The sequence below is a fragment of the Cinclus cinclus genome, chromosome 1 (assembly GCF_963662255.1).
Source record: "Cinclus cinclus chromosome 1, bCinCin1.1, whole genome shotgun sequence".
Classification (NCBI taxonomy): Eukaryota; Metazoa; Chordata; class Aves; order Passeriformes; family Cinclidae; genus Cinclus; species Cinclus cinclus.
Genome location: NC_085046.1, coordinates 70,479,327 through 70,507,013, shown reverse-complemented (window position 1 = coordinate 70,507,013; position 27,687 = coordinate 70,479,327). Strand labels below are relative to the sequence as shown.

Genomic DNA, 27,687 nt, shown 5'->3' with positions numbered 1-27,687 from the left:
ATGTAGATAAAGCTGAAGGTGACTTGATAAAGAGTTTTGTGCTTTGAGAGGACAGATTTCTTGAATGTGCTATTTTCATTATTGCGGTCTTTGTGGCCAGATCCCCCTCTAAAACTGCTGCTGGTACGTTTTTACCTTTCAGCAGATTTCCTTTGCAGAAGAGTTATGAGCCTGTCTGATGCATCTCTGAAGATTATATTTAGTCACAGGGAACCTCACTGTTGGAGCTATTTCCAAGAAATGTGGATGTAGTCCTGAGCTGTTGTACTGAGGCTATCATTGTGACTGTACGTAGTTAGGACTGTGAAGTTTGCAAACAAATTTTGCAGTCAAACTTCAAGTATTGAATTGGATTTACTTTGTTTCAGAACAATCTTCCCCCCCCTAATGAGTTTTGGATGAACACAGCTGCTCTACTTGCAGCTTCCATAGAAAGAAGTAATTTTGTGTTTGTACTTTCTTTGCTTTTTCTCTTTTTTCCCTCCTGAAATGGTGAACAATGCATAAAATTTAGAAGTCAAGAAAAGCAAGAGATACAAGTTTAGGTTTCAATCCCATATCCTGAGGCCTAGCACAGTGCTCTCAGATAATTTCCACATTCTCCACAAACAATCTTTACTGAAGGAAGATGAGAATTTTCTTTCCATGCATTGGATTCTATGTGAAAGCTTAATACTATGTGTGGGTTCAGAATGTCTTTTTTGCATTAGCATTAATTGTCTTGGAGGAGATAATCTTCATGTTCATGATGAATTAACTGCCTCTAGTACAAAAAAAAACAAAACAAAAAAACCCAAAAAAAACCCAAGCAAAAGTAACAAAACAAATCCAGTACAGCAGTACAGTCTTCAGAGGTGATCTATGTTCTTAGTTTAAAATTACTAAGTTCTATATATTTGACTATTTCAAATTAAGCTGTTAGGACCAATATCTCTTTCAGATTAGACTTTGAAGAAAATTTCTCAGTTAAAAAGCTAAGTTGTTAAAAAGTTATGTTTCCTAAAGTGATTAGGTTCTGGTGGATTTTATTTTCCAAAGATACTCCAAAGTTCCAAAGGATTTTGAAACTACATGAACTCCTCAGACTGTGCTTCCCAGTTTTGTAAGACAAGACCTCTGTGCCAGCTCCTAAGTCATTGCATCCTTGGAACTGAGCTCTCCAAGTATCCAAGTTCAAATTCAAGCAAAGCCAAATTTCTGGAGAAGAGTGGCCAGTTTTGTAGCAAGTTCTGGTTGGCTTGCTTTGTATATTGCTACATGTTAGAATATGCTGGCCAGCATTCCTCAGTGGTGTCCTACAGATTTGAGGGCCTTTTCCCTACAGTTTATTTGGACAAGCTTTCCATAGTTTATTTCAAATCTAGAAATTTGTCAAGCCTCAGTGACTGATATGACACTCTTAGTTCCAGCTTGAGCATTGGTCTAGTAATGTGCTTTGTATAATTTTTACCATGAATTTAAGGTAGCTTCAGGGAAGTGATCTCTGCCATGTTAAGTAACTGTGTACTTGGTTTATAGGATAAGCCTTCCTTAACAGGACTTTGGTCTGTTCATGTCATTGCTGGAAAGCACACGAATCACTGCTGAACCCAGCTTCTGGAGACAATGGTGACTTCTGCCCTGGAAGTAGCAAAACCTGAGACAAAGGATTAACAAAAGCATTTCCAAGAGATGGAGGGAAAGTGATTATAGGGTAAACCAACTAGCCAAGAATTGCCGAAATGACAAGTTGTATAAATGTTTGGGTGCAGTTGCTGTGCTTGCTCAAAGCCTCTCTGCTTGTGAGCAGTCTAAACAACTGTATGCTTTTGTAGGAAAAATATGATTAAAGTGTATGTGAATTGATTAAAGTATATGTGAATCAGTGTTTTTAAACTCACCTAGTGAGTTCTCACATTCTATTAACTATCCTAACAGCAAATAGTTCAGGAGAGCAGTGAGAGAAAGTATGTCTAAACAGCTTTTCATACAATGAGTTAGTATGCAAAATGCAAATGGAATGAGGTAAACTACTCAGTTCCTTTCCCTTAATTACATTCTGGGTCATTGGCTTATTTGCTTCAAAAACCAGCAGGAGGCCATTACAAAAACTCAGATTAGAGTAGAATGTTGAGCAAGACAAACTGGGGCAATAAGGGGATATGTTTTCCTTCATTGGAGGGGCAATTCTCCCTCTCCTTCCTACTTCCCATTATAACTTTGTAGATGTTCCCATGGTGTAAGACTGTTCTCAAACCTTCTTCATCTCATCTATGTTTGATAGCAAAACCAAAATACAGATGCCAGTGTTCCTTGAAGCTGAAAGCACATCCTGATGCCTAGCTGCCTTTTTCTTTTGTTGCCAAGGAGTTGATTTCTCAAGCTTTGGGGAGGTGTGTCTGCTGGTGCTGGAGGCTCTGTACGTTCCCTGCTCCATGTTCCAGGCAAGGAAAGCCTTTTCTTGCGGCAGGGTTGGATATTGGGAAAAGGTTCTTCCCCTTGAGGGTTGGGGCACTGGAACAGGCTCCCTAGGGAAGTGGCCAGAGCACCAAGCCTGGCAGACTTCAAGAAGTGTTTGGACAAAGGAACATGGAGTGACTCTTGAGGAGTGACTCATTCCAGGAACATGGAGTGACTCTTGGGGATGGTCCTGTATAAGGTCAGGAGCTGGGCTTGAGGATCTTGATGGGTCCCTTCCAACTCAGCATATTCTGTGATTTGATTATTTTTCATTAAAAATGTTACACTGAGTAATTTAATGGTGTGTCAGTTTAGTCTCATTGTCCTTATGTAGCCGAATGTGATCTGTCTAGCTGTCTAGAAATCATCTACTTGCTAAAATGCCTAGAAATTAGGGTATCTCATTAAATCCATTAATGCAGCAGTACTGTATGTGAAACTTGCATTTAAAAAAATTTCAAAACATGTGAGTTCTACAGATCTGTTGTATAATAGAATTATGTTCTTCCGGAGGTTGGCAGTGCTTGGCATTTTGTACCCAGCGTGCTTCCCATGGGCAAAGTAAATAGTTCATAATTAAAATTAATTATTGTTTTGCCCCTAATAATAGGAGCGAAACACTGAATAAATTTTTGTTTCTGTGATATTATAAAGTGCTGCAAGTATTATATATCCTTCACTTCTTCCTTTCCTTTCTTCCTGAGGTGGAGATAAAGATATCTGGAACATAAATAGAGTGTCCAAAAAAAAAAAAAAAGTCTTCAGTAGCCTCAGTTCTCCCTCAAAGGAGGGTGAGTGGGCAGAGCAATCAAAATGATAGTATTTTGGGACAGATTCTTTTCAAAATCTGTCCAAATGCTTTTCAGATTTAATCCTGCCACTGTTCGTGAATGAGAGAGCATCACAGACCTTTCCTGTGGTTTTTCTGACAGTGAAGCTTCGTGTGTGTTTTAGAGACAAGGGCTTTAATACTTATCCTTGTTGTGGATGTGTGGCTGTGTCTACTCACACAGTAGATCTCTGGAAAAGGGAGGTAAATGAGGAGATTTTGATCCGCTATCTCTTGTTTCCTCTTCTCTGTTCAGGTGAGATGGCACCAGAGAGGATTTCTCCCATTAGGGTACGTGATCATAAATGTCCTGGCCATTTGCATACCTGTGCATGGAGGTGGCCTGTGAAATGGCTTTCAGAAAGACAAATATAATGTGATCCCTTCCTCTGTAAGGAGCCAGGTACTTGAGAGTTAGTCAGTGGGAGTGGGTGGGTCAAAATGGAGAGCCTGCTTAAATGAGACCTTGCATATTTTAAGTTTTTTCCCCTGATTACAGGGTGGAGGGTTCAATATAGTTTTAATAAGATTAAGATGTGCTGAACTTTGAAAGGATGTGCTTTGGAGGGAAATGGTTTTGGTTTTGTTCGGAGCTTTTTGTTTTTAGATGCTAGCATTGGACAAAGATGGAGGGTAGAATAGTTTCAGTTGCTCAGCTTTTTTCAAAGTAAACAGTTTAACTACTGTGTCTCTCTGTAGCTGCAATTTTTTTTTCCAGTGGTAGAGAAAGCATTCATTTCTAGGGCAGAAAAATGAAATACTGTTATGGTCTGACCACATCAATGTACTTAAATGGACTTACTTGTGCTATGTATTATACTGAACACTACAGCTGGGCTGCTCTTGTGGTATTAAGAAGTCTTGGATTCAAATGCCAGTAGAGATGATGCTCAACTTGCAGGATAGGGTTCTCCCATATGTAGATGGGCTTTTCAGACTCACCTGGGTATTTTCACTGAGAGGAGAAAACTTTGACAAGTCGCCTCAGCTTCAGGTTGATCCTACTCATGTTGTGCAAAGTACTCATGGGTGGATATTTCTGGATCCCTTTCTAAAATTATCATGAACCAGAGGTAAAGTAGTGCTCTGATGAATTTAAGTTCCTGAGGTTGTTTTTAGCACCCTCACTTTCCTGTCAAAGCTGAAATTTATGAACTTGTTTTGATTACTCCTCAATAAGTTCCTGAGGCTTCAGGAGTTCTAAATCAGACTGTGTACTTGTAAAGGTGGACCTTTGTGCAGGGTTTTTCCTGCCCTTGCTATGGGTGTGAGAATTTTCAACTTTTTCTTATAGAGATGTATAGCATCAAAGAAGAGACTAGAGTGAAGTCAGGCTTATGAGCTAGGACTTGTGATTATCCTTTCACAGACCCATGGAGTGCTTTGGGCAGAAAACTGATGGGTTTGGAGATGACTCAGATATGCGATAGTTGATTTAATTTTAAAAGAGAATGGAAAAAGCCAAACTCTTTTGGTTTTTTCCTCTCCTTTGTGATAAAACCGTATGATGTGCACTCCTAGACAATTCCCATATGCTATCCAGTTACTTCTAGTCTCTGAGGTAGGAAAGAGAAGAAACTGTGTCAAACCTGATATCTGTGGGCATGTCATAAATCTTCTCTGCCTGTTTCCAAGGATAGAGAAGCATTGAGAAAATGTTCCCTTTCATGTTTCTTCATGATGCATATCTCTCCCCACTGTTTCCCTCTTCACACTTTATAAAATCAGCTTTCCTTCTGTCTTGTTTTTTTCCTTGGGAATGCGGTCTGAGGCACAGAATTTTGCTGGTGACACACGTTTAATGTATATCAGCATAATCCAAACTTTGTGATGTAAATTTGAAAAAAGAAAACACTTGAATGACTGAAGTCAAGTTAGTGTGAATCAAAGGCTCTGTGTTCTTCAGTAAGGAAATGAGATGGATGGCCAGAAGCAGGCAGAAATCCAGGTAGTGAAGCTTTCTAAGGGTATCTGCAAATCCTGTCTCTGCTTTTTCATCATCCGGGCTTCTGTGTGATTCTTTGAAGCTGCTCTTGCTGATAAGAGAGAAGTGAAAAAGAAGGGCTGTTAGGAGTGGTGTTAGGAACAGTCTCAACAGTGTTGTAGGAAAGGGAAAAAGAAGCAACTGAGACTGTCCTTGTGGCTTGTTGCAGCTCTCAATTTCAGCTGAGTATGTACTCTGTGCCTACTTACTGAAGTCAGAATCAAAACCATTATTGTTCTGACTAGCTCCTTAAAAAAGGTTTGTATGAACATACTACGTAAAAATCACATGCATGTACAAATACTGATGACTATTACATGGGAAAAGCAGCCAAGGTATAGACATAAGGTGTGTGAACTAAGCTTACCTACCACGTTGTGAGCACACTGGCTGATATGATGGAGTAAGATTGGATTATGAGGTCAGTCAGAATTCCTTCTAGCAATGGCTTGGAAATCTCGTGTTAATGAAGCTGAATTTTAAATGACAGATTAAGTCTCTAACTAATTGCTTATGCCGTTTCTTCTGGCTTTTGTATTTCTCTTTGTGCAATTTAAAGCAGTCATTCAGTCTTCACCTACTAGTTCCTCTCTTATTTATTTATCAGGTGTTGTGGCTTTTGATTGCAGATGTTGCCAGTTCCAAATCCAGCATTCTGGCCTTCTCTTTCCAGGGCTAGACTTTGGAGGGACTTGGCTGGACAAGTTACATGTTTTTCAGTATTGTTTCATATCACAGTTATTTGTGATTTTTAAAACTAGTTGTAGTTGAGATATGCTAGTAATAGGCTTGCAATACTCTACAGAATTGTTTTGACATGAGCTGCTTATCATTTGGGTCCTATGATAAATCTTGAGTCTAGATTTTGATCTGTGCAACAATGCTGGTATAGTGGTAGGAAGTGTCATACTTAAAAATGTTTTACTGTAACAAGGATGTAGATTACTACATGCTTTTAGATATGTAGGATGCCTGACTTGTTTCTTCTGATGAAAGAACAAGGAGAAAATCACTGTACTTGGAACTTGAATACAATTGACACATAGAGCAGCTTAATCATCTTGCAGCTGATGGAATTTTAGTCTAGAATACACTGAAAGATGACATTTGTTTTATGTAAGAAGTTCATACAAAACAATTCTTGACCTAGCATGCGCATGTGTTCCTCTGTAGGTTTTTTGTAATGCTTGACTACCTGCATCTTCCATCCTTGGGGCAAGGCAGGTACATGCAAGGGCATGTGGGGATTTGCTCAATTTTTGCTGGTAAGGAGCATGGATTCCCATCTTTCTCTTCTAGTATGAAGACATGTAGATGAACTTCTGCCAGGGGCTGTCATTCTTCCTTCTCAGAGGAGTGAGTGTGCACTCAAGTGGTTATTTTGAGCTTGCATTGCCATGCCTCATGTTGAACATCTAACACTGATAAAACCTGAAAGCTGCTGTTAACTTCAGTGTAATTTTGCTCTTCAATTCCATCAAGACTCAAGCTCTGCCTAGAACAGTTGGTTAGCTCAGAGCTTTTGCCAATACAGCAATTGCTTTAGACAGGATAAGTATCCTTTGGGATGCCAGGGATTTTACTGTGCTTGTGGCTTTATTGTGCATTGGGAGTATAACAAGTAGAATTCAATTTTTGCATGACTTCACCAAAAAAAAAAAAAAAGTGCATTTCCAGCATTTTGTTCAGCTGGGCTTTATTGGAGCTGAATTGGGAAGAAAAGGGGAAAGATCAGTTGAGCATTCATTGGGTCCCATCCTACAGAAGCTGTATATGCTGTTATGCTGTCATACTGTCAAAAAAGTAATGGCAAGTACTGGTGAGTTTGTAAATATTTTCTTTTTTTTTTTTCTTTGTTTGTCTTTTTTTTTTTTTTTGCCCCATCTATTAGATTTTCACCTCTTTAATAAATCAGTGCATGGAACTGAAAAACTTCAAAGTGGAGTTTTTTGAGGCCATCTTAATAAGGGATAACTTGAAATGTATTGTTGAAGTATTCTTTTAAAGAAATACATGTAATGAATTTGAGCAGATTTTAGCACAGGTCTTTGCAGTGTTAAGTGTAATTATATTTTAAATTTGCTGTGAGCAAAAATACTTGGTAGCTTATGTCACTGAAGAACTTAGTAGCTTCCTTATATGAATCCTAAATTCAAGATGTGAAAGTTGTTTTAGGTAAGACTTCCTGGAAGCCTCCAGACCAATATTGCAGCTTTTTGCAATGTTGTTAAAGCACAGGAGGAATATGACTTTTTTTTTTTCTTGATGGTACATTTTCAGGATATTTCAGTTATTTCTCCTTGGAGAGGTGACATATGGTTCTTTCCCAAAGGAGTTGGTATTGAGTTTTGCTACTGGAAAGCAAGTGACTGTCTCCCTTTTATAAGCTTTCTTCAAAATGAAATATTCGAACAAAACAACAGAATTCAGCCTGCGTCTCCATTGTGTTTTTAATGCTAGCAGAAATTTGGACATCCAGTATGCCTTTGTTTTGCTAAAGAAAACAACCTTGACTGCGTGTAATTTGCTTGGATTTCCGGCCGACAAGTTAAGTGAATGGGGATGTGCAACGCATAGGTCTGAGAGTTTGAATGTGAAGGACCTTTGTTTCAGCTGCAGAAGTAGTCTGTAGGGTTAGGTCGGGTGAAGAGTTGAAGAACAGGTGGGTTTTCAGTTTGTTGAGGGTGAGTCTGTGTTTGAGTGTTTGCTTGCACAAACTGAACTTTAAAATATGTCAAAGTAACATTGGAGCAGCTAGATCTGGAATTCACTTGTTACAATCAGAACAATTGCATTCCAAGGTTTTGTGTTTGCTGTCTCTATGTAGTAATGCAGATGAATTTCCACTGTGCTTGCTTTCTTTTAATTGTAAATAGCATCCTGTCCACTGCTACTTGTTGCCTTTATTAGGTCACCCTAGTGTATGAGTTGTGCTGGTTAACGGTGACTCTTCAAGGAATTCTGCTGAATCACTGTTTGATTTTTCTTCAGAAGCTTTTGCATATATGTGCTTATATACTTTGATACTTAGTTTTTGACATAGAGGTATTACAGCCATCTTCCATGGCATGTATACATGCCACTTGATATAAAAGCTTTTCAGAGAAGTAATTTTTGTTACATTTTGCCTGTGATATCTTTAGAAGTGTTGATACCATGCTTTTAGGACTCCTGTGTCAAGATGGTGAGCCTTGTTGAGAACAAGATAAAGGGAATGATCAAGTGAACAGACTGAACTCTGTCTCAGTGGGGAAAGAGGGATATTTTCTGAATTATGAAATACATACAAACCTTTCCTCTAGTGAGGATTTACTCTGAAGTGGAAGACAGGATTATGGCTGTAAAATTATTAACCGTGTTTTATTGTATCATATCATGTAGTGGTAATGCTTGCTTTTAAGGGTGATCTTCGTATAAAGTAGGAGGAATGTGTTTCACAAAGACTGAAAGCTTGTGTGTGTTCTACTTTGCCAGTTTTGTCTCATAGTGAATGTTTCCTTAAAGAAAAGGGTGAGTTTAACACAATTCAGTAAAATCCATCATTTGGAGTCTGCTTTTCTTTTTCAAGTGAAAAGGTAACAGTAGTAGATTTTTGAACTACTAATTCCTAAAGGAAACTTAACTACTTCAGAGCTTCCCTCAGCACCCATATAAGACAGAGTGCAGCAAAATGAGGAGTACAACAAGTAAACTATGGAACTATGCTGATAGTCACATGCCCTTAAGAACAGTATAATGGTGACCAAATCCCTCCTTGACCAAGCAGTACAGAATCAATCTCTGGCCTTGTGTTAAATCTTACAGGAATCTCTATGAGTCTAAGTAGATTTGAGTGCAAAAATTCAATTGCTGCTTTTAGAATGATTTACCAGGTGAATCTTTGATAGGTATTCTTGGTCTGCAAATACAAAGACCTTTGCAAAAGCAGCCTGCTGGTAGAGACTGTGAGGTTAATCCTTGGTCTTAGTTGAATATAAAACCTGCTAATTCAGTGTCTTTGTTCCTAAATTATGGCAGTATGGACAAGAAAAAATACTTCGAATAAGCATGTATCTGTATGTAGGTTTTCTTTGTAAGTTTCAAATAAAAAAGAGCAGTACAATAGTTTGAGGTTTTACTTGTAATTTTTGTATTTTTTTGCTTCCTTTGCCACCCTCAATTTTTTTTTTAATCCAACTTGCTGCTTTATTTTTATTCATCTCCATTGCACTGGGGCTTGCCTGAAGTCATCATTGCTGTCCTTAGTTTGACGAGAATGAAAGGGGAAGCAGCCTTACATGACTGAAAAGCTTCAAAAACATTCCAGGCAGTAGCTTCATCTGTATTTAATGAAAGGGCTTGAGCAAAAGTAGAAATCTGCAGAATGATCTTGCACTAAGGTTTTAACAACAGCAATTGTGGCATAGTTTCTTAAAAGGTCGGCAAAGACACTCAAGGGCTTTCTGTGTTTTGAGCTAATTGAAGCCTCTTTGCACTTATATTTAGGCAGGACCAGCACTGAGCTTTGATTTGCAGGATCACAGGCAAGGTGGGATGAGCTGTTCTGGTTTTGGTTCAGTGGGGTGGTGAGGATGGTCCTCCAGGTGTGAACTCAGGGGCTGCCACCCACCCTGCTGGCTCTCCCTGAGCTGCTCGGAAGAAGCCCAGCTTTCCCAAGGGGATTCAGATGAAGCTGTTCAAAACTGAACGGTGGTTTTTGGGTGTTCTTTTTCTCCATTGCGTACAAGAATTGATATTCACAGAACATTAGTGTGTGAAATACCTTGTTTCTGAAATGACTTGCTGAAAGCCGTGGGTGGGTTTGATTGCATATCCCCTTCAGCAGCAGCCACTGTGTCACAGCTCTGGCCCCTACGTGCCATTCCTCTGCTCTCCATGCTGAACTACTCACCATGAGCTGTCCCTAAGGCCTTTCAGTCAAAAGGAGAAGCAAGAAATTAAAGCAGCCTGTTTTGTCTGAAAGGGCTTGGGGACAGCTTTCGAGGAACAGCTGATGTGGTAGGGCTCATGCAATGCTGCCCTCAGGGTTGGGGGCCCAACAGTGTGCAGAGGAAGATGAAGACCTCTGTAGCTGCCCAGCTGTAGCAGGAAAAGTACATCCTAAATTAGGGACTCAGAGTTAATTCAGTCACTTCTGAAAAAGTCTCAAACTTTGACACTATTCCTACTGAATAATAACTTAAGCCTCTCTTACCACTGGCAAATACCCGAGACGGCTCAGGGCGGGCAGTCTCTCCAGCTGGCCAGGCTGCCTACACCATGCAGGTCACGAGGAATTTTTAGTTTTCATTCCATCAAACCAATATTAATAATAAAAATAAGACCTGCTGCACAGAAGTGAACGTGTTTCTTATGTCAACACTTTTCCTTGCTCTTATTTTGGTAATGTCTTAAGTCACTCTTTAGAGGCAGACTTTATTGGCTGTACTTTTCAAACAGGAGGGAATACTAAGTACTTGCAACTTAATCAGCCGTGTAGCTGAAGAGAGGGCTTTTTTCTCCCCAAGTACTTTTATGTCCCATAATGAGCTGGTATTTTATAACTTCTGATGGTAATGTATTCCATATGCCTTCCATCACTGGGATAAAGAGCTTTACTCCAGAATCTAAAGCAAGTGGCTGTGGGTATTTATTTAATAAGGTTTGAAGTCTCTGCACCAGGCAGGATGTCAGCGTGTTGCGTACCCAGGGCTTTCTCAGGCTGCTTGTGGTGGGATCTTAGTTCTTTAACATCCTGGAAAGATCACTCCTGTCCAGTCCTGCTTCCTATGAAGCAGGGTGGGTTCTGTGGTTCCAATGACAGTCCTGCTGTTTCAGTCAAATTCCTTGCTTTTCTTTATCCTTGTTGTGAATACTGCTAGTTTCCTTTCAGGACCTGGGAGGAGTTAAAACTGAGAAGAATTCAACCATGAATATCAAGATAGCCAAATGAGTGGTCTGCTCATAATTCCTTGAGGCATCTCTTCTAATGCCTTGCACAGAACAAAAGTCCTGTTGTGAGGGTGCTTAGGAATTGCTGTAGTCTTGGAGACCTGACAGGAATGAAAAATAATCTTTTTATGGTTTCTTGCTAAAATACTCAAACTGCTTTGGTTGGGCTTAGCGTTTGGAAAACATTTTCTGGTGTATTACTCTTCTGGATATTCTGGCTTATTTGGCTTCACTCTGATCAGTGCAACAATAATTATATTTAAAGTTTTTGGCAGGATTCAAATTTATGCTTCAAGTCACAGAGGATCATCATTACCATTTTATCTGCACGACTGTTGGCTTTGGTGTATTATCGCCCCTGTGAAAACTAATTTGCTTCCTTCAGGGTTAGTTAAAACTGAAAAATTATCTGTATGTGAATCTCATGCAGCCTCCTAAATCTTGAATGGGAGGTCTGTGAGGCCGATTGAGGAACATAATTGCAGAACTGCTGATGCTTTTACTGAAAACAGTGCTTCCTCTGGCACCCTTTGAGGCAGGGTACCTCAAAACCAAGAGTTTTTTTTAATGGTGATGCTGTAGTTGTGCCCCTGTTTGTGGTGTTTGATTCGTAGCCTGAAGGCATTCTGGTGTAGTCCAAATTGCTCCCTATCTTTCTGTACACTTGGAAGAAAAAATATTTTTTCCTTCTGATTTGATTATTTTCCAGGTCATAGAAAAGGCAGGTGCAGTTCTGAGCCTTTTCCCTTGTCCCTCACTCCCCAGCCTATCAGGGATGAGCCCTCTTGCAGGAGACTCTGCCACCTGCTGCTTTGCTCCCTGAAGTGAGCCTTAGATCGCTTTATGCTCTTTCCAAACCCCATCCCACTTCTGCTGTGGTAGAGCTCACTGTCATTTAAACTTCTTCCTGCTTTTATATTCTCTTGGCAGCTAATACCTGAGCTCTTTAAAGCTCAGTCTGTCCAAGCTTATTTTTCAGTAGGCAAGGCTGCTACTTTTCAAACAGCTTTTGCTCGCAGTTACCTGCAAAAAATTCTTGGATAGATTTAGAAATCTAGGAGTTTAGTTCTACAACTACTTGGTGTGTCCTTGATTAACCTCGGCTTAAAATCAAAATAAGCCAGTGGTTTTTGGCTAATTTTTTTTCCCCACTTGCATGATAATAGTATCACAGTGTTTTATCAAATATCAGTGATTACAGTCCTTAAGCAGGAAGAAAACTGAATATGTGAGCAGATTGTGTCTCAGGCAACAACATGTGATCCAATATTAAACATGAGATTTTCAAGTTACAGAATCATGGAAGAGCCCATGTTGGAAGGAACCTTGAAAGATCATCTGGTCCAACCAGATGGTTGGTTATATGTAGTGAAGTAGACAAGAATAGGAAGAGAAAAACTATTTGCTTTAATGAAATAGGTTCAGTGTTTATTTCTGTATGTACTCATCAAGAACCTTCTGGCTTTCACTTAGCAAAGGATAGTACTTGCTGGGAAAAAGCACCTTAAATTCTTTGAAAGGTTCTTTTGAGTTTAAAGGGGTTATTTAATTTTTATTTTTTTTTTGTATTTGTAGGAGTAACTGAAGGTTCTTATTCCAGTAATTTTGCAGTCAAATATGAAGTTTGAGAGAAAACACAGTTAATTTCTAGCAGGAGTACTTCTAGTGATAGCTCTCTTCCAGTTTTTCTAGTAAACCTTTAGTAGTGATACTAATTGTTACTGTATCTTGTGACTTACAAACTGTGAATTTACATTAATTTTTAAGAACTACATTTCAGAGACTTCTGAGTAACTTCACAGGTCCCGCTGTGCCTAACATCATGTACTTAGTCCAAGAGAGTCTGGTCTTAGAAAGCAGATTTCTCAGGCATCTGAATTTATTTTCCCCCGTAACTTTTTCCAAGACTAACTTTTCAGTACGCTTTGTGAAGTGTGACTACCTACTGTGGTAGTCCTTGTTACCCACTGGACTAGGCAGGATAAGGCACTGCTTGATTGTTCCAGAATGCTGTTGTGTTTCCTACCAAGCCTCTTGGCTGCAGCATTATAGCCAGAGCTTGTACTGTTTGCTGTCCATAATATTCCTGAAAAAATTTGAGGTTTGGTGTTTTCCAGGACACAGATCTGCCCTTGGTTCCTGAATGTTTGTGAAAATTGCATTTTGGTTATGTTGAAATGCTAAATGAGCTTGTCTTCCCAAGAGAGGAGGTTGAGGTTATGCCTTGGAGTCTTAAGGGGTTTATATCAGCAGCGTGCTCTGCTTTTCCAGGCCCTTTTTACTCTATTACAGAGATGTGGTTGTTTGTGTGTTAATTCTTTAATCAATGCTCTGTGGCATGAAGCCCATCATTCTGCACAAGCCAGGTAAATTCTCGATTACTTTAAGAACTAAATGTTTCATATTCCAAATGTAATGTTCAATTCAGCTTTTGTGTTTGTTAAGGTTGAGTTGCTCTAATTTACTCACTTGTGTTCTCTATCATTTGTCTTTTGGCTTTGCATGGAATGGGTGTCCTATTTCCCTCTGTTAGGCAAAGAGTTAATCCACAGCTTCTGTGGTTGGATGTGAATTTGCTTGGCAGTGTAACTACTGCTTTCTTGGGCCACCTATTTTTGAATTTGATGCTGATACCTTGTGGGCATTAAAGTTTCAGTGTTTCAGCTTCAAGCAACAGTGATGTTCCTGCAGATCCAAACTGGCAGACATCGGTAGCCTAAATGCTAGTGTTTATTAGAGCAGAGCAAGGCTTGAGGGTAACTATGCCAAGTGTTGGCTCATTAAATTGGCAGGAAGATTCAAAAAGGCTGCTTTTAAAGATAAGGACAAGAATTGGCAGGGGCTAGGCAGGGGTGGGCATGGCAGTGGGTAGGGCATGTGGTAGGTGTCCTGTATCTTTCTGTGGATAATTTGAGGCCAAGAGCAGGCTCATTGAGACAAATGAGCTGTCATGCAAGCAGGAATAATAGCAAGCTGAATTAATAGTGTGCAGTGCTTGTCACTGCTGGAGATCAGTAGGCACGGCTCTGAAATATTGGTGCTAGAATCAACTCTTTGCTTTTCTGGAGTCCTGAAGATATTAATTCCTTGTATTTAAGAATTTTGGTAAACATTAGTGCAGGAAAATTAGTGATTTATCTTTTATCATTAATGGGGAAGCTACTTGGAATTAACATACCCTTTGGTTTGTTTATCCAGGGAAGCTCTCTCCCAAAGTTCTCCAACACCGGTGTTCTTACATAAGTTTGAACTGGTTTAACCTGAGCATGATTATCTCTTGTCTCTGTTTGCAAACTACTTAGATATATTTGGATGACTCAGATCTGGGCTGGACTGTTCAGAGTTTGATAGGGTAACTTGGTGTGGATGAATTAGATTAGAATAAGTAAATTGTGCCTCCCATTTACATCCTGAAAGAGCAGAGATGAGAGATGGGTGTCTTTGTATTGCCATGACTAGTGATGTTTTATGTAGAGTAGAATCTTATTAATAGATTAGATTAGTAGAATCAGAGATAATTAAAGTAACTTAACAGATTTGGTCTGATTGGTAGTTACGTTAATAATTTGATTTACTAAAAATGGTAAATTCATTGTACTACAGACAAAAGAACTTAACACTTTCCAAATCTCTACTCAGACTAAAGCAGGGTATTTGAGGGGTTTCATCTAGGTTGCACCTGCTAATGTAATGGCTGAATGTGCTGCCTCTGCTGTGGAGTTTGGACTTAGCAGTGAGGGCTGGGGAAGGTAGAACATGTGTTCTTTTGGAAACCTTTGAAGCTATTTGAGCCATGACCTGAAGGATAGCCACAAGAGACATGGGAATGCAAAGATACAGGTCAGCATGCATTACATCACCTCCTTCTGCAGTTGCCACATGCCATGTGAACGCAACAGGAACCAATTACTTATTGTTGTGGATGAACATTTGATTTCCAGGTTCCATAGAGAAGACTGATACCATTAATTGGTGCTTCTGTGATTATTGAATGTGACCTGCTTCTCATGATACCAGCCTGTCATATCCTTCTACCTATTGAAGAAAACTGTACTGAAGCTAATATTAAATTACCTGCCTGTATGGTTTTGAAGCTATATTTAATTTGTCATGGTGCAGTTTGTAGCTTGGAAATTTGCTGATTAAGTGTCAGGATGACTTGAGTGAAAGAGGCAAAGATTTTCTGTGATTAAGTGGATGCTTTTGTTTCTATTTCAGGCAAGCCCCACAGCACTGGCAGCTCCGAACGAATTCAGCTCTCAGGAATGTACAATGTTCGAAAAGGGAAAATACATTTGCCAGTCAACAGATGGACAAGACGCCAAGCTATCCTTTGTGGAACATGCCTAATTGTCTCATCAGTAAAAGAAAGCCAGACTGGAAAGATGCATGTCCTCCCTTTAATTGGTGGAAAAGTAAGATATTTTTATTTTATTTATCTGCTTGGTTAACTTGTGTCTCTTTATGAAGAGAAGATTGCATTCAATTATGATGATTCTGACCCTCCAAAAGCTTGTTTCTCTGAATGGGATTTTCAGAGTATATAAATGATTTTTGGTTGTGGTCAGTCATATCTAACAATCTAGAACATTCGTATTAAAACTACAAAGAAAAGCAAAGGATGCACAATCAGTGTCTTGTGTGCAGTGTTATGTGATTTATGTATGCAGCAGCATAAAGCCGAAGGATCCATGCCGGTCTCTTGTGTGTGATCTGTGTCCTTCTCTCCACGTTTTATCCATGCTGGGCTACTCTTTAAGTTCTGAAAATTGACAAATAAGGGCATGGGCTTTTTCTGAATTTTGGGGGAGTTTTGAGTATTCAGCATTGTATGAGTAGTGGTCTGTTGTAAGCTAAGAGCAGCAAACATTTTTCCTTGTGAGAAGCTGAAACTGAACGTTTTTGATAGACTACATCCAAAACCCATGACTTCAGACTGAGCACAAGGAAATATATTTTTTTACCCCACTGTGATGGTGACTGAGCTCTGGCATCGGTTCCCCAGATGGGTGATGGTATATCCATCAGCCCTGGAGATATTTAAAAACCATCTGGACATAGTCCTGGGCAGCTGGGTTTAGGGGGACCTGCTTGAGCCAGGGGTTGAACCAGATGACCCCTAAAGGTCCCTTCCCACCTTAACTCTTCTGTGAAACTGTAGTGAAGACAATAAGATTACATCACTATTTTAACCTAAGTAGTGTTTCAGAAAACTGTTACTGGTTTGTTTCACTGAGGTAATGGGCAGAGAATCATCATGAGGATGAATTTGCACCTTAAGTAATCTTCCTTTACCTTGCTACTAGTAAGTTGAATTCTAAACAGTTATTAGGAGAGAAACAAGCTTCATAATATTATATATGCAGATGAGAGTTGATTAATTAATACTCTATACTAACAGTGTGAAAAGTAGTGTTGCCTTCTACAAGCTGTTTTTCCTACCTCCTATGATTTTTCACATGATTCTCTAACTCTTCCTGGGAGGTACTGAAGTAGAAACATTGTCCTCTTTTGGCTACAGTGTGTCAACTCCTGAGTGAATTGTGTTCCTGGCTTGTAGGTTGCTGGAAAGGACAGGATTAAGCTTCCCATCAACTTTCTCTTTGAGATGAATATTCTTTTCATCTCAATATATTTATTTTAATATAAAAAGAGAAGATTATGTGCCATTTTAATTGCTTGACGTGGAATTTCTAAGTAGCTTTTGCACAGAAATGCCTTATGTGATGTAAAACACGCAGACTGTTAAGCAGAAAGTTGACAACAAATTTTTAAAGAAAAAGATAACTAAGCTCAGAAAAATGTACTGAGGGCTTGTGCTGACAAAGCTTGGGAGGAGGGTGTTTGGCACAGAACTAAGTGTTTTTTAAATTATTGCTCAAAAAATATTCTTCCTCATCCCCATAAATACTCCGCACTTCCTGGTTTGCAAAGGCTTTCCAGAATGCTGTACTGAGACATTGAGACCATAAGTTGTGTGGGACTTCTCGTGTATGGTAGCAGAATGATGTACTCTGGGTGTTTTTTAGCAAGTTGAGAAATGCCAAAGAATTTAATTGGGCTGTAAGAGAAGCATTTTGTTAAGCCTGTTTTTAATAACCAGGGACTATAAATTGTATTTTTTAGGTTGCATAAAAACAGCCTTAAATGTGTTTCACTGGCAAACCTTTTATGGTGTTCAGTTTCTGTCTGTTAAAATGTTTATGTTCTTGGTGGTTTTCTCCATTAGTTCTGTCCTCCTTCTGTCCTCATTCCTGCTTGTGTAGATTTCATGAATATTTGACATCCAACATTCAGCTTGGGTGTTTAAGATGGTTAGTCCCCAGCTCTACTCTTGTTGGGCACACTTGAACTTTGCCTTGGGGAGTTCTGCAAAGAGAATTTTGATTCTTGTTGACTCACAGTTCTGTCTTTCTGCTGTAGGTGGAAGAAGTGAAAAAGCACCAGCACTGTTTAGCGTTTAGCTCCTCTGGACCTCAAAGTCAGACCTACTACATTTGTTTCGATAACTTCACTGAATACCTGCGATGGCTGCGACAAGCATCAAAGGTGAGAATGCTGCTGACTGGTGTGAATGACATGTTTGGGGAGTTTCCTCTGGTTCACTCTTCTCCATGCAGCAATACTGTTCCTATTCTGGGTTGGTTGTCAAGACTTGCTGCTGCTCCTGTTAGTGTTGTGTGGAAATACTCAATTTGAGAGCTCTTGGTAATAGGCAATAGGGAGGTGAATTTTTCTGTATTTACACCAAGACTTCTTTCTACTGAGGTGTTGTGTAAGCAAAGTGCTGTACTGAACTTCTTCCATTTTCTTATCAGCTGGATGGATCTACTGAGGTCATCATAACAACAAAGATGACAAAAATAACTGCAAATGTTTCAGTTAAAAAGCTTTTTTTTCAGTGTTATTAAAATCTAAAATAGTGTCAGTTTTTAAATTCATTCCTTACACAGAACCTAAATATTAAATTGCTAGAATAAAGCATTTTGTTCCTGCTTTGAAGTGTTGCTGAACCTCTCTCATTTAATAACTATTTGATTTTTGGGTTATTTGTAATAAGCAAAAAAATTTGTCAGTGAAAAAAGGTTACTAACTACAACCTCTGTAAAGCGGATTTTATACTGGGCTTATAACACAATTAGCTATAGGAATTTAGGGCCTGCATTATTTTGTTTAACTCTTCAGTTCCACTTTGTGATGTTGAAAGGTTCTTTTGCAGTTCACTGTTTTATCTCTTAATCCCTGCCACTTTTTTCTAAATCCTTATATATCTTGAACCATTATATTTTTCATACTTTTTACAATGGGTGTTTATTTGCTGTGCTGTCAGCATGCTCTATTTGATATTGTGGCTGGGCCTAAACTGTTCATTAGTTTGGTACTTGATAGGACTCCCCATGCTCTTTACTGTGTAAAAGCAACTTATGTTTTATGTAGCTACTAATTTAGCACTAGATCTTTTTTGTCTTTAGATTGCAATAGTGTATTATCCAGCCTGCTGACAATCCAGCCTAGGTTGTGAGCTTTTTAAAGAGGTTTGATTATATGTCAAACTTTTTTCAAACAGTAACTGACGCACCTTCTAGCATATGCATAATTTAAAATGTATTTTTGTGGTTTTTTAAGTAAGTTTTAAAATTCTTTTTAAAGAAGTTGTCCTGGCATATCTGCTTATGTCTGTTAAGCCTCAAGGTAAAAATCCCCAAGGCATGTGTTATGAGATAGTGAGGCATGGTCTGTCAGGTTTTTGAGTTCTGACATCTTTGGCGCTGTCTCTAGGACAGTAATGTCCTTTCATCTCCAGAAGGTTTGACATCAGATAAATGAAAGGCAAATCTAATGAGCAGGGAAAACAGTGGAAAACAATGAACTTCAGAGCAAGAGATAAATGGCCAGAAAGCCACTCTGAATTACTGGCAGCATAAGCTTGTTCTGTGCCATGCTGTGCTTCTCTCTTTCTCTCTGGTTCTCCCAAATGACTAACAGCATCGGGATGATAGCCAGCATGAGAACATATCCTCATGCACTCACGATAACCTCCCATTTTTATGTAAGTGTAGAAAGAAAATATATAGTTTCAAGTGTCTTTTAAGATTGTCAGAAGTGAAGAAGCTCTCTATGCTATTCTTTTAGTTGGTAAAACATACTTCGAGGAAAAATAAAGGCATTTTCCCGAGCTCCTCAGCCCCCAAACCTGAAACTTGGCATTCTGCAATTATGGATTTTCAAACAGTACTTTTCCACTTCAAGTTGGCTTTTCTTGATGTTTGGGGTTCCTGTCCTGAGGCTGAAAAACAGAGACAAGCATGATTGTATGTGAGGCAGCGCTGTGGGAAGACTGCACAGTAACACTGGTTCTGAAGAACAGAAAGGTGGAAACTAGTAATGCTGCAAAAGTCGCTGAAATTTTCTCAAGCTGGTGCTGTTTGTGACAAAGTGCTTAATTGTAAGGTGCACCACACCTGATTTACATGTATAAAGAAATGAGAAAAATTGAATCTTCAGCTCTGTAGTTCAGGCAAACTACCATTCTTATGCTGGGAAAAACCCCCAACATTTATATGAGGTTTTCTGCCTCAGGTGTTTGGAAACTAATCAAGTTCAAAGCTGCTGAAATATTCATTCATAACCAAGAAAATACTGTGTAAAGCACTGTGTTTCTAAAAGCAAGCAAATTTAGAGAAGGAGGTGTTATGGCCCTGAAATTTAGCTTCTAGTTGCTTGCTATGGGCTAGGTCACATGGAACTTAGAGATTATTCCGTAATACTGGTATTGTATATAGTACTTGCACTTTTGTGAGTTGTTATGAATAATATTTAAGACTACATTTTAAATATAGATGTTTAATGGCATTTGTTTTGAAAGTGACATTTGTGTTAACTTACATTCAGTGGTAGCTCTTCAGAGTAGTTCTTCTCCTTTGTGCTTCTGATATGTGCTGCTGTAAACTGAAGCTTCTGATTCTTACTTAGTGTAATGAAAGTTTCAATTATAAATTTTGGTGCAGAAGGAAATCTCTGGTAAAATATTTGATTGAAATTGCTCAATTCAGTTTTAACTATTAAAAAAATCATGTCTGTCTTCTGCATCCTTCAGAAGAGCTAGATGATGATGATGATGATGTTATTTTAACTTTTAAATAACAAGCTCAATCTTGAGACTTGCAAAGAATGCTTGCTCTGCAGTCTTTCTCCCCACAGAATATTGGCAATGTTGACTTTTTAGTGGTGTTTCAGAATGAGACAAAGCCTAATGCATCACTCCTGCAACAAATACGTGTATGCTAGAAAAGATTTGAATTAATGTTTGCGGAGACTGGGGTTTAATTTAATTAAAAATAAGCATCACTCCTGTATAATCAGATTCATTCTAACAGTGGAATCTATCATAGCCAAGACAGCTCTCATGCTCTGCCTCTATAAACTTTTGGAACAGGAATAGGTGTTAGGATTGGTTTTCCTAATTGTGTGTGTCCTGAGGTGAGCAGAACTTCAGTTTTCAGGACAGGCTAGAATTACTGCACAAATACTGACCTAAATATCGAACTTGGTGACATACTTATTCCAAATAGGTCACTGCTAGATACGCTGATTTAGCCTCAAACAGAATATTTTTGAAAACTGGAGAGGTGTCTTGTTTGTTAGTATTGATAATTTTATACCACAGTGCATTTCTTCCCTTCTACTTTCCAAAAACTGGAGGCCTAATTAAGAAAGCTTAAAAGCAAAACAGCAGCAGCAGATTTGGTCCTGTGTGATCTAATGCATTCGTTCTCTTGCCAAATGTTGAAAAATAAGCTTTTGCAACTGGGAACGGGAGCAGAGGGGAAAGAAAGGAACATCTTCACAGCTTTAAAGAATTTTGTCTGCATAAAGTTTTCATGATGGTTCTGGAACTGGCACAATTACTTGCACAGCAAATCTGCCACTGTTTGCTACTTCAATGTCAAATGCAGGACAGGGCAAAGTATGTCAATGAGGAGGATGTGGTGAGGGCATTCCTTGTTTGCCACTTCCAAAAAGCTAAAAAGCTACATCTTTAATGTGGAAGAGAGAGAAATGTTATGCATACGGTGTAAGGGAGTGGTGGGACTTGCTGTTGTGAAGCTTTTATTTGGGATGTGGTCTGCTGTTGGATACTTCTAACAGCTAAACCTAACCATTTTTCAACATGTGATATTCCTGTTGTGAGCACTGCCTATGACACAATTCATGACATGAATGGTTTGGCTGGAGTATAAAAGGATTAGCAGTTCTCTCTTTTCCAAGGCGTGCAGTTAAAATGGGATGTGATGGTCTGCCTTGGAAAGTCAGTATTGCAGAGCTTGTGCCAGGATAAATGATGGAATTTTATCTTCTTGGAAACAGTGGCCACTGGGCATGCTAGGATGAGTTATTAGATCCCACAGAACTTCTTCCCTCCTGGCTGCAGGAGAGCAGGAGGCGTGTCAACAGCTTCATGTGTCAACAATTTCTTGCTTTAGTGCTTGGTTCAATGGGGCAGGTAGAGGAAGAGAGGCGATGAGGGACAAGGGCTGTAAGTAGTGTAAATAGTGCATGTCTGTGTAGGTAGAGAGATGTACAGGCACAGAGCCTTGTGTACCTGCACACCATTGACCAGAGCTGGACAGCTGTGTTGGAACAGTTGTTGTGTGGGGCTTAGGTGCCTACACACACAAGAGTCCTGCTGTTGAAAATACAAGTAATGTGCAAAAATAGGATTTAAAAACCTACGAAATTTAAGAGTTTTCTCTTGTGTGCTTTTATATTTTCCTTTCCCTGTTTCAGTTGTCTCTGTGTTAAAGTTGATAGTGGAAGTGTGTGGTGTTCCAAACAGCTAGCCTGTGAAAAAGGAGAGACTAAATGATGATGTCAGTGTACATTATGTTTAAAACATGGTAAAAATAGCAAGGATAGCAAATTCAACTGATAAGGATGTGCTGCCATGTTGGCCTTATTCCTTTCATGTCAGTGCAGAATGCTCCCTTCATACATTTTTTTGCACTGTGAAGCTAGCAGAAAATAAGATTAGAATTTAGCTTATACTATAGAAGTAATGCAGGAGCCTCTACAGCTGTAGTCTCTGTCTTTCCTCAACTTGTGTAAAGATCTACTGAAGCAGCAGTACAAAATTATTGGTTTTGCTTTTTGCTTTCTTTTCCCTGAAGTTATCTAGTTCTGACCATCTGCCTCAGTCTTCTAATTATTTTTTTCGGTACAAATTTGACAATTTGTGTACAGAAACTGTTGTAAAAGGGGAGTTTTAGCCCTGTAAAGAGGACAAAGCTGATCTATAACTCCAGTGATATGATACTTATTTGTGATGAGGAGAAAAGGTTTGAGTTCTGACAAGATACTTGATGTTAGAGACCAAGTTTATATATATAAATTCTACAGAATCTAGAAATTAATTCCTGACCTTGACTGCAGTCCTGCAAAAATATTTCCAAAAATAGGAGACAAAGATGATTAGCTTTTGGATATGTTTTACAGAAACTATGCTGAGGAAATGCAGTGAGGAAAAATTGAGTGTTAGTGCTAAAGATGTACCTGCTTTTCAGCTGTGTTTCGTTCGCCTTTGAGATAGGGATGGATCATCAACCATGGCACTGCTTTTTCCTTCAGCACATAAGATTCTGCTCATTAATTAAAGTGGTGGGAAATAAGGCATATCCACTTGTGCCGGTAGCTTCATCTTTATTTCAGATACTCTCAGATGTTAGTGCTTGGCTTTCTCCTGTCAGCCATGGTCAGCTAGGAAGAGTTTTGTGAGAAACTTCCACACCAGCTTCACTGTGGAACACAGACTCTGCAGAACTTTTTAATACAAAAGACATCTTCCAGTCTGTAAAGAAGGCTTGAAGCCACTAGCTAGTATAATCGTTAAGTTGGCCCTACATTGTATTTGCCTTGGCTTGCCCTCCAGGTGATTGACGTATTTCATATGTATTTCTGGATACTGTAATGAGCTGTCTTCACAGAGTTCATCACTGCAGTGATTTTTTATTAACAGGTTTCAGTTGTTTCTGGAGGCGTTAGGGACAGGCTTTTCTAATGCTTGCTGGTCAAAATGGCCTCAGAGTACCTTTTTGCAGAACTTTGATCACAGAGCAGCATCAATGGTGAGTGTAGGGAAAAATCACATGCAAGAATAACATAGTTTATTTTAGATTATTTGGGATGTTACTTGTTACAGTGCTGACAATTCATACTTTTATGTCACTGGATCAACTGTATCCTCTGCAAGTGTCTGTTAAGCCCCTGAAGCAATGGATGACCTTCTTCTGGAGGAATACTGTGGAAAACTTAACTTTCCATCCAATTTGAATTTCTAGATTAATTTTTTTGCTTTTACATTTTGCTGTTGGTTATCACCTGTGGTTATTCTACAGGGAATGATTGTGTGCAACAAACAGACTATTTGTGTTGAAGTTAGGGGTTTCTGACATTTCCTTTTAGCTTTATAGTCTTAGTCTGTGTGTTTGAATGCACCATTGTGATTCTTGGCTGCCTGGTTTTATGTGTGTTGGGGACAGGCTGGAGATCAGGAACGTGCTGGCTGGTCACTGAGAAGGTGTCCATGAAGTACTTGGTTTGTTTCTTATGCCAGTTGAGCTTTAGAAGCTGGAAAATGAGCCTTTATTCTAATATGACATAAAAATTAGTTTAGTGTACTGCCAGCATCAGTGGGAATCTTTTAACAATGGCCTTTAACCAAAGCTTATTTTCTTTGGGAATAACAATTTGAGTTTCTTCACACTTGAGACTAAGCAGCACCATTAACCTGTTGGAACACTTGATTCAACAACTAGTCAAGAAAAGAGAACCCAGAAAGATTTTCTCCTTTTTGAAGAGTGGGTCTTTTTTTGAGCTGATCCTTACTTACAGGAAATATGATGACTCTAAGTTTAGTACAAGGAAACCATTTTTCCTCCTAATACCATGAAATGACAATGCTGAGATAGTGCTTTCTCTAAAAATAGATCCCTAAAAATAAACCCACTGCTTCCTTTTGGTGGTGAATACAAGTACTCAAACATAAACAAACCTCTGGTTTCCATGTGGAAGTTGACTTCCTTTTTTCTGCGTGCGCAAAATCTTCAGTATTTGGGACCTTTGCTCTGAAGTCATATCTAGTCATTCTTGCTGTTGGTGGCTTATTATCATCTCAAGTGTGAAAGCAGAAGATTGGGCAAAACAAACTTGAAGGCAGTTTTGTTGCTCTTTTGATGATAGCACTTGAAAATGTTTCTCCTCTTCTTTCCCTGCAAAGCCTGTTCTTTTGTGCCTTTTGTTACTGGAGGTTAGTTGACATTTTGGAAATGAACTTCCCAGTGTGTTTCAGTATAGTCAGTCTCTCTTAATGGTTCAGGAGAGAAGCTTGGTATTTTGTCTCAGCTGATTAATTTTGCATGTCTAAATCATTCAGCTGATTTTAAAGTGTAATGGTGACTTCAAGCTCTTGATTTGTGTTTTAGAGAAATTACAGTTTCACTGTTTTATTTTTTTTTTCTTTTGCTGGAATTTAGACGGTCTGTGGTTCTTGTTTTGGGCTTGCTGCATTCAGTTAATAGTGGTTATTGAAGTGTTGCAGCCAAGAATGAGAACAGAAAACTGGGTATTGCCCAAACATTTGTAATAGCATTCAATACTGTCTTTTGAAGCCTCTAAATCAGGTTCTGATATTATTGATGCTGAATTTGTGCAGCTCTTGCATAAATATGGGGAAGCATCACCTGGAAGCTCAGTGAGGTGTTCCATATGTTGCCTTTTAAGGTGTGTTCAATCCAGAAAGATCCCAAAGTATTTTCAGTTATCTTTGGAAGTGGAAGAGTAGAAAAGAGGGAGAATGAATGTAATGTTGCTCTGAATGGAGCTCAGAGGAACTAAGTGTCCCCAGTGAGCACATCCCATGAGACATGAGGGGATTGCAGGGACTGACATACTGCACAGTATTTTGGTATGCATAAGGTGATAATGGAGCTGGTCTTGAAACTGATGGCTCTAACACTGAAAGCTTTTCCAAGCAAAGTCTTGCAGCAAGGAAGAAAGGAGGGGAATTACTAGTAAAACCTAACTTTAAGGATGTTTACTCTCTTTAGGCCTCTTCTGTGCTCTGTGGAGAAGGATTAAAGTCTCCAAGAAAAGAGGGAGAAAAAGAGTGCTGGAGATCAGTTCTAGGTCACAGGCCAATAGAGCTATATCCATGATTATTTATGTTATAAAACACTAGGGCCAAAAGGCCTTTCTGAATTACGATGGTATAATGGCATGAAAAGAGTCCATCCTATTGTAAAATTAATCCATATGATACAGCTGTGTCAAAGAACCTAGATGAGAAATTGAGCACCTAGCATAATCACTTGCTTAACACAAAAAACCCTACTACCCTGTCCATGTGGGGCTGGGGAGACTCAGGTGAACTTCCAGTGTAAGTCTTACTGGTAAGAGTCTGAAATACATAGTATATCATAGAGTGGTTTGAGTTGGAAGAGACCTAGGATTATCTAGTGCCAAAATCCCCACCATGGCAGGGACACCTTCCAGTAGACCAGGTTGCCCAAAGCCCCATACAATCTGACTTCGAACACTTCCAGGGACAGGGTATTCGCAGCGTCTCTGAGCAATCTTGGATTATCTTCGTGACCTTCCTCTGGACATGCTTTAAAAAGTTCACATCTTTATTGTGTTAGAGACCTTAGACCTGGATGCAGCACTCCAGGTGGGGCAGAGTGGAAGGGGAGAATCATCTCCCTTGCTGTCCTGGCCACGTCTGTTTTCATGCAGCCTAGCCTGTGGTTGGCCTTCTTGGCTGTGAGTACACACTGATGGCCCATGTCTGGCTGTTCATCCACCGGAACCCCCAACCCCCCTCCACAGGACTGCTCTCAGTGATGACTTCTACCAGTCCATACTTATATCTGGGGTCACCTCCTGACCCAGGTGCAGCTCCTGGGACTTGGACTTCTTAAACTTTGTGAGGTCTTGTGGGCCTACTTTACATGTTTGTCCACGTGTCTCTGGATGGCATCTCTTCTGCTGTGTCATCTGTAAGCTTGCTGAGGGTGCACTTGATCTCACTGTGTCATTGATAAAGATACTAAAGAGCACCAGTTGCAAGCCCCATGAACCTGAGGGACACTACCCTCCACCAGCCTCCACCTGACAGCTGTTAACCACAACTTCAGCTGCATCCATCCAGAAATTCCTTATCTCCTAAAGAGTCCACCCTTCAAATCCATGTTTTTATGGTTTGGAGATAAGGATGCTGTGTGGGACTGTGTTGAAGACCTTAGAGGAGTCTAGGTGGATGACATCAGTTGATCTTCCCTAGCTGGCTGGTGCAGTCGTTCTATCATAAAAAGGCCACCATGCTGGCCAGGCATGTGATTTGCACTTAGTGTCTTGTATGTGCCTTAGCATTGCTTCCATGAGGATCTGCTGCATGATTTTCCCATGCTGAAATGAAGAAATGCTGAAAGAAAGTCCTTACTGGAGGGCTGCTCGTTACAAAGTCTGTGTGCTTCCAGTACAGCAGATTGTCTTTGTAAAAAAATAAATGTAACAGGAATACTAAGAAGAAAAGGAGATTTTTCTTAATTTTTTGGGACCATCGCCTCTTTGGCAGAATTTACAAATGAATTTGTTTCAGTCAAGCTTTTCTAAGGATATTAGTATCCATTGCTCCACCAAATGGAGATTCACATTTCTGAATTGTAAGTAGCTTAATGCTACTGCTAATTACTCTCACCTGCAAGCCTTGTCCTTGCAGGGATCTTAATGTGAGCATCCCAGTGTGACTACCACCAAGGCAGAGAGTTGATATAATTCCCTGGGTAATGCTGATACCAGTACATGATCTCTAAAAGAGGAGTACTTCTCCTCCAGGAGGAACAAAAGTGCTCATACTCTGGTAGTGACTTCAGATACTACCCAGCATTTCCAAATGACAGATGATGAATTTTTTTTTTTGTCAAATTCTTGCTGTCAAGATCTTTCTTAAATTTGGGGTACTGGCTTTCACATCTCTGAATTATTTTTTGGTCTCCTATTATGAAAAGTAAGGGAGCCCTTACTTAGGTTAATCTCCTTCACATTTCTCCCTCCCCACATGTTTGCTAATGCTGTTTTCAGTTGTTAGATGTTTGCACACGGGCCAAAAGTAGAAGTGACCTGTTTGTTTATGAAGCTTTGTACAGCGATAAGGAGAGTAGAGAAGGAACAAGTTTAAATTATTTTTGTGCCCCTGAGTCTTGTGGGCATGAGGTATTTGTACCAGAGGCTTTTGGCTGCTTCACCTGTAGAGGAGAGATGGGGCAGGAGTGCCCTGTGAGTGCTGCCACATTGGCATGCACTTCTGCCTTGTATCTTAATAAAGAATTACTACTCTGACCTGTGGCAGTGCCTGTTGGGTTTGTGGAGCTGAGTGAAAGGCTTTCAAAAAAAGAAAAACAATCCTTTGCTGGGTTTTAAATTTTCTGTGCAAGGCCCTTAGCTTGAGTTG

At 39.5% G+C, this 27,687-nt stretch overlaps 1 protein-coding gene across 1 annotated transcript in view; it reads left to right on the top strand.

Annotated features, from left to right (window-relative positions):
- Positions 1-27,687, top strand: part of PHLPP1 (PH domain and leucine rich repeat protein phosphatase 1) — a 134,288-nt gene that overhangs the window by 58,025 nt on the left and 48,576 nt on the right. The window contains exons 2-3 of the mRNA XM_062499446.1: positions 15,402-15,598; positions 17,607-17,732. Coding sequence (XP_062355430.1) covers positions 15,402-15,598; positions 17,607-17,732 — 323 coding nt within the window. The remainder of the gene's footprint in view (positions 1-15,401; positions 15,599-17,606; positions 17,733-27,687) is intronic.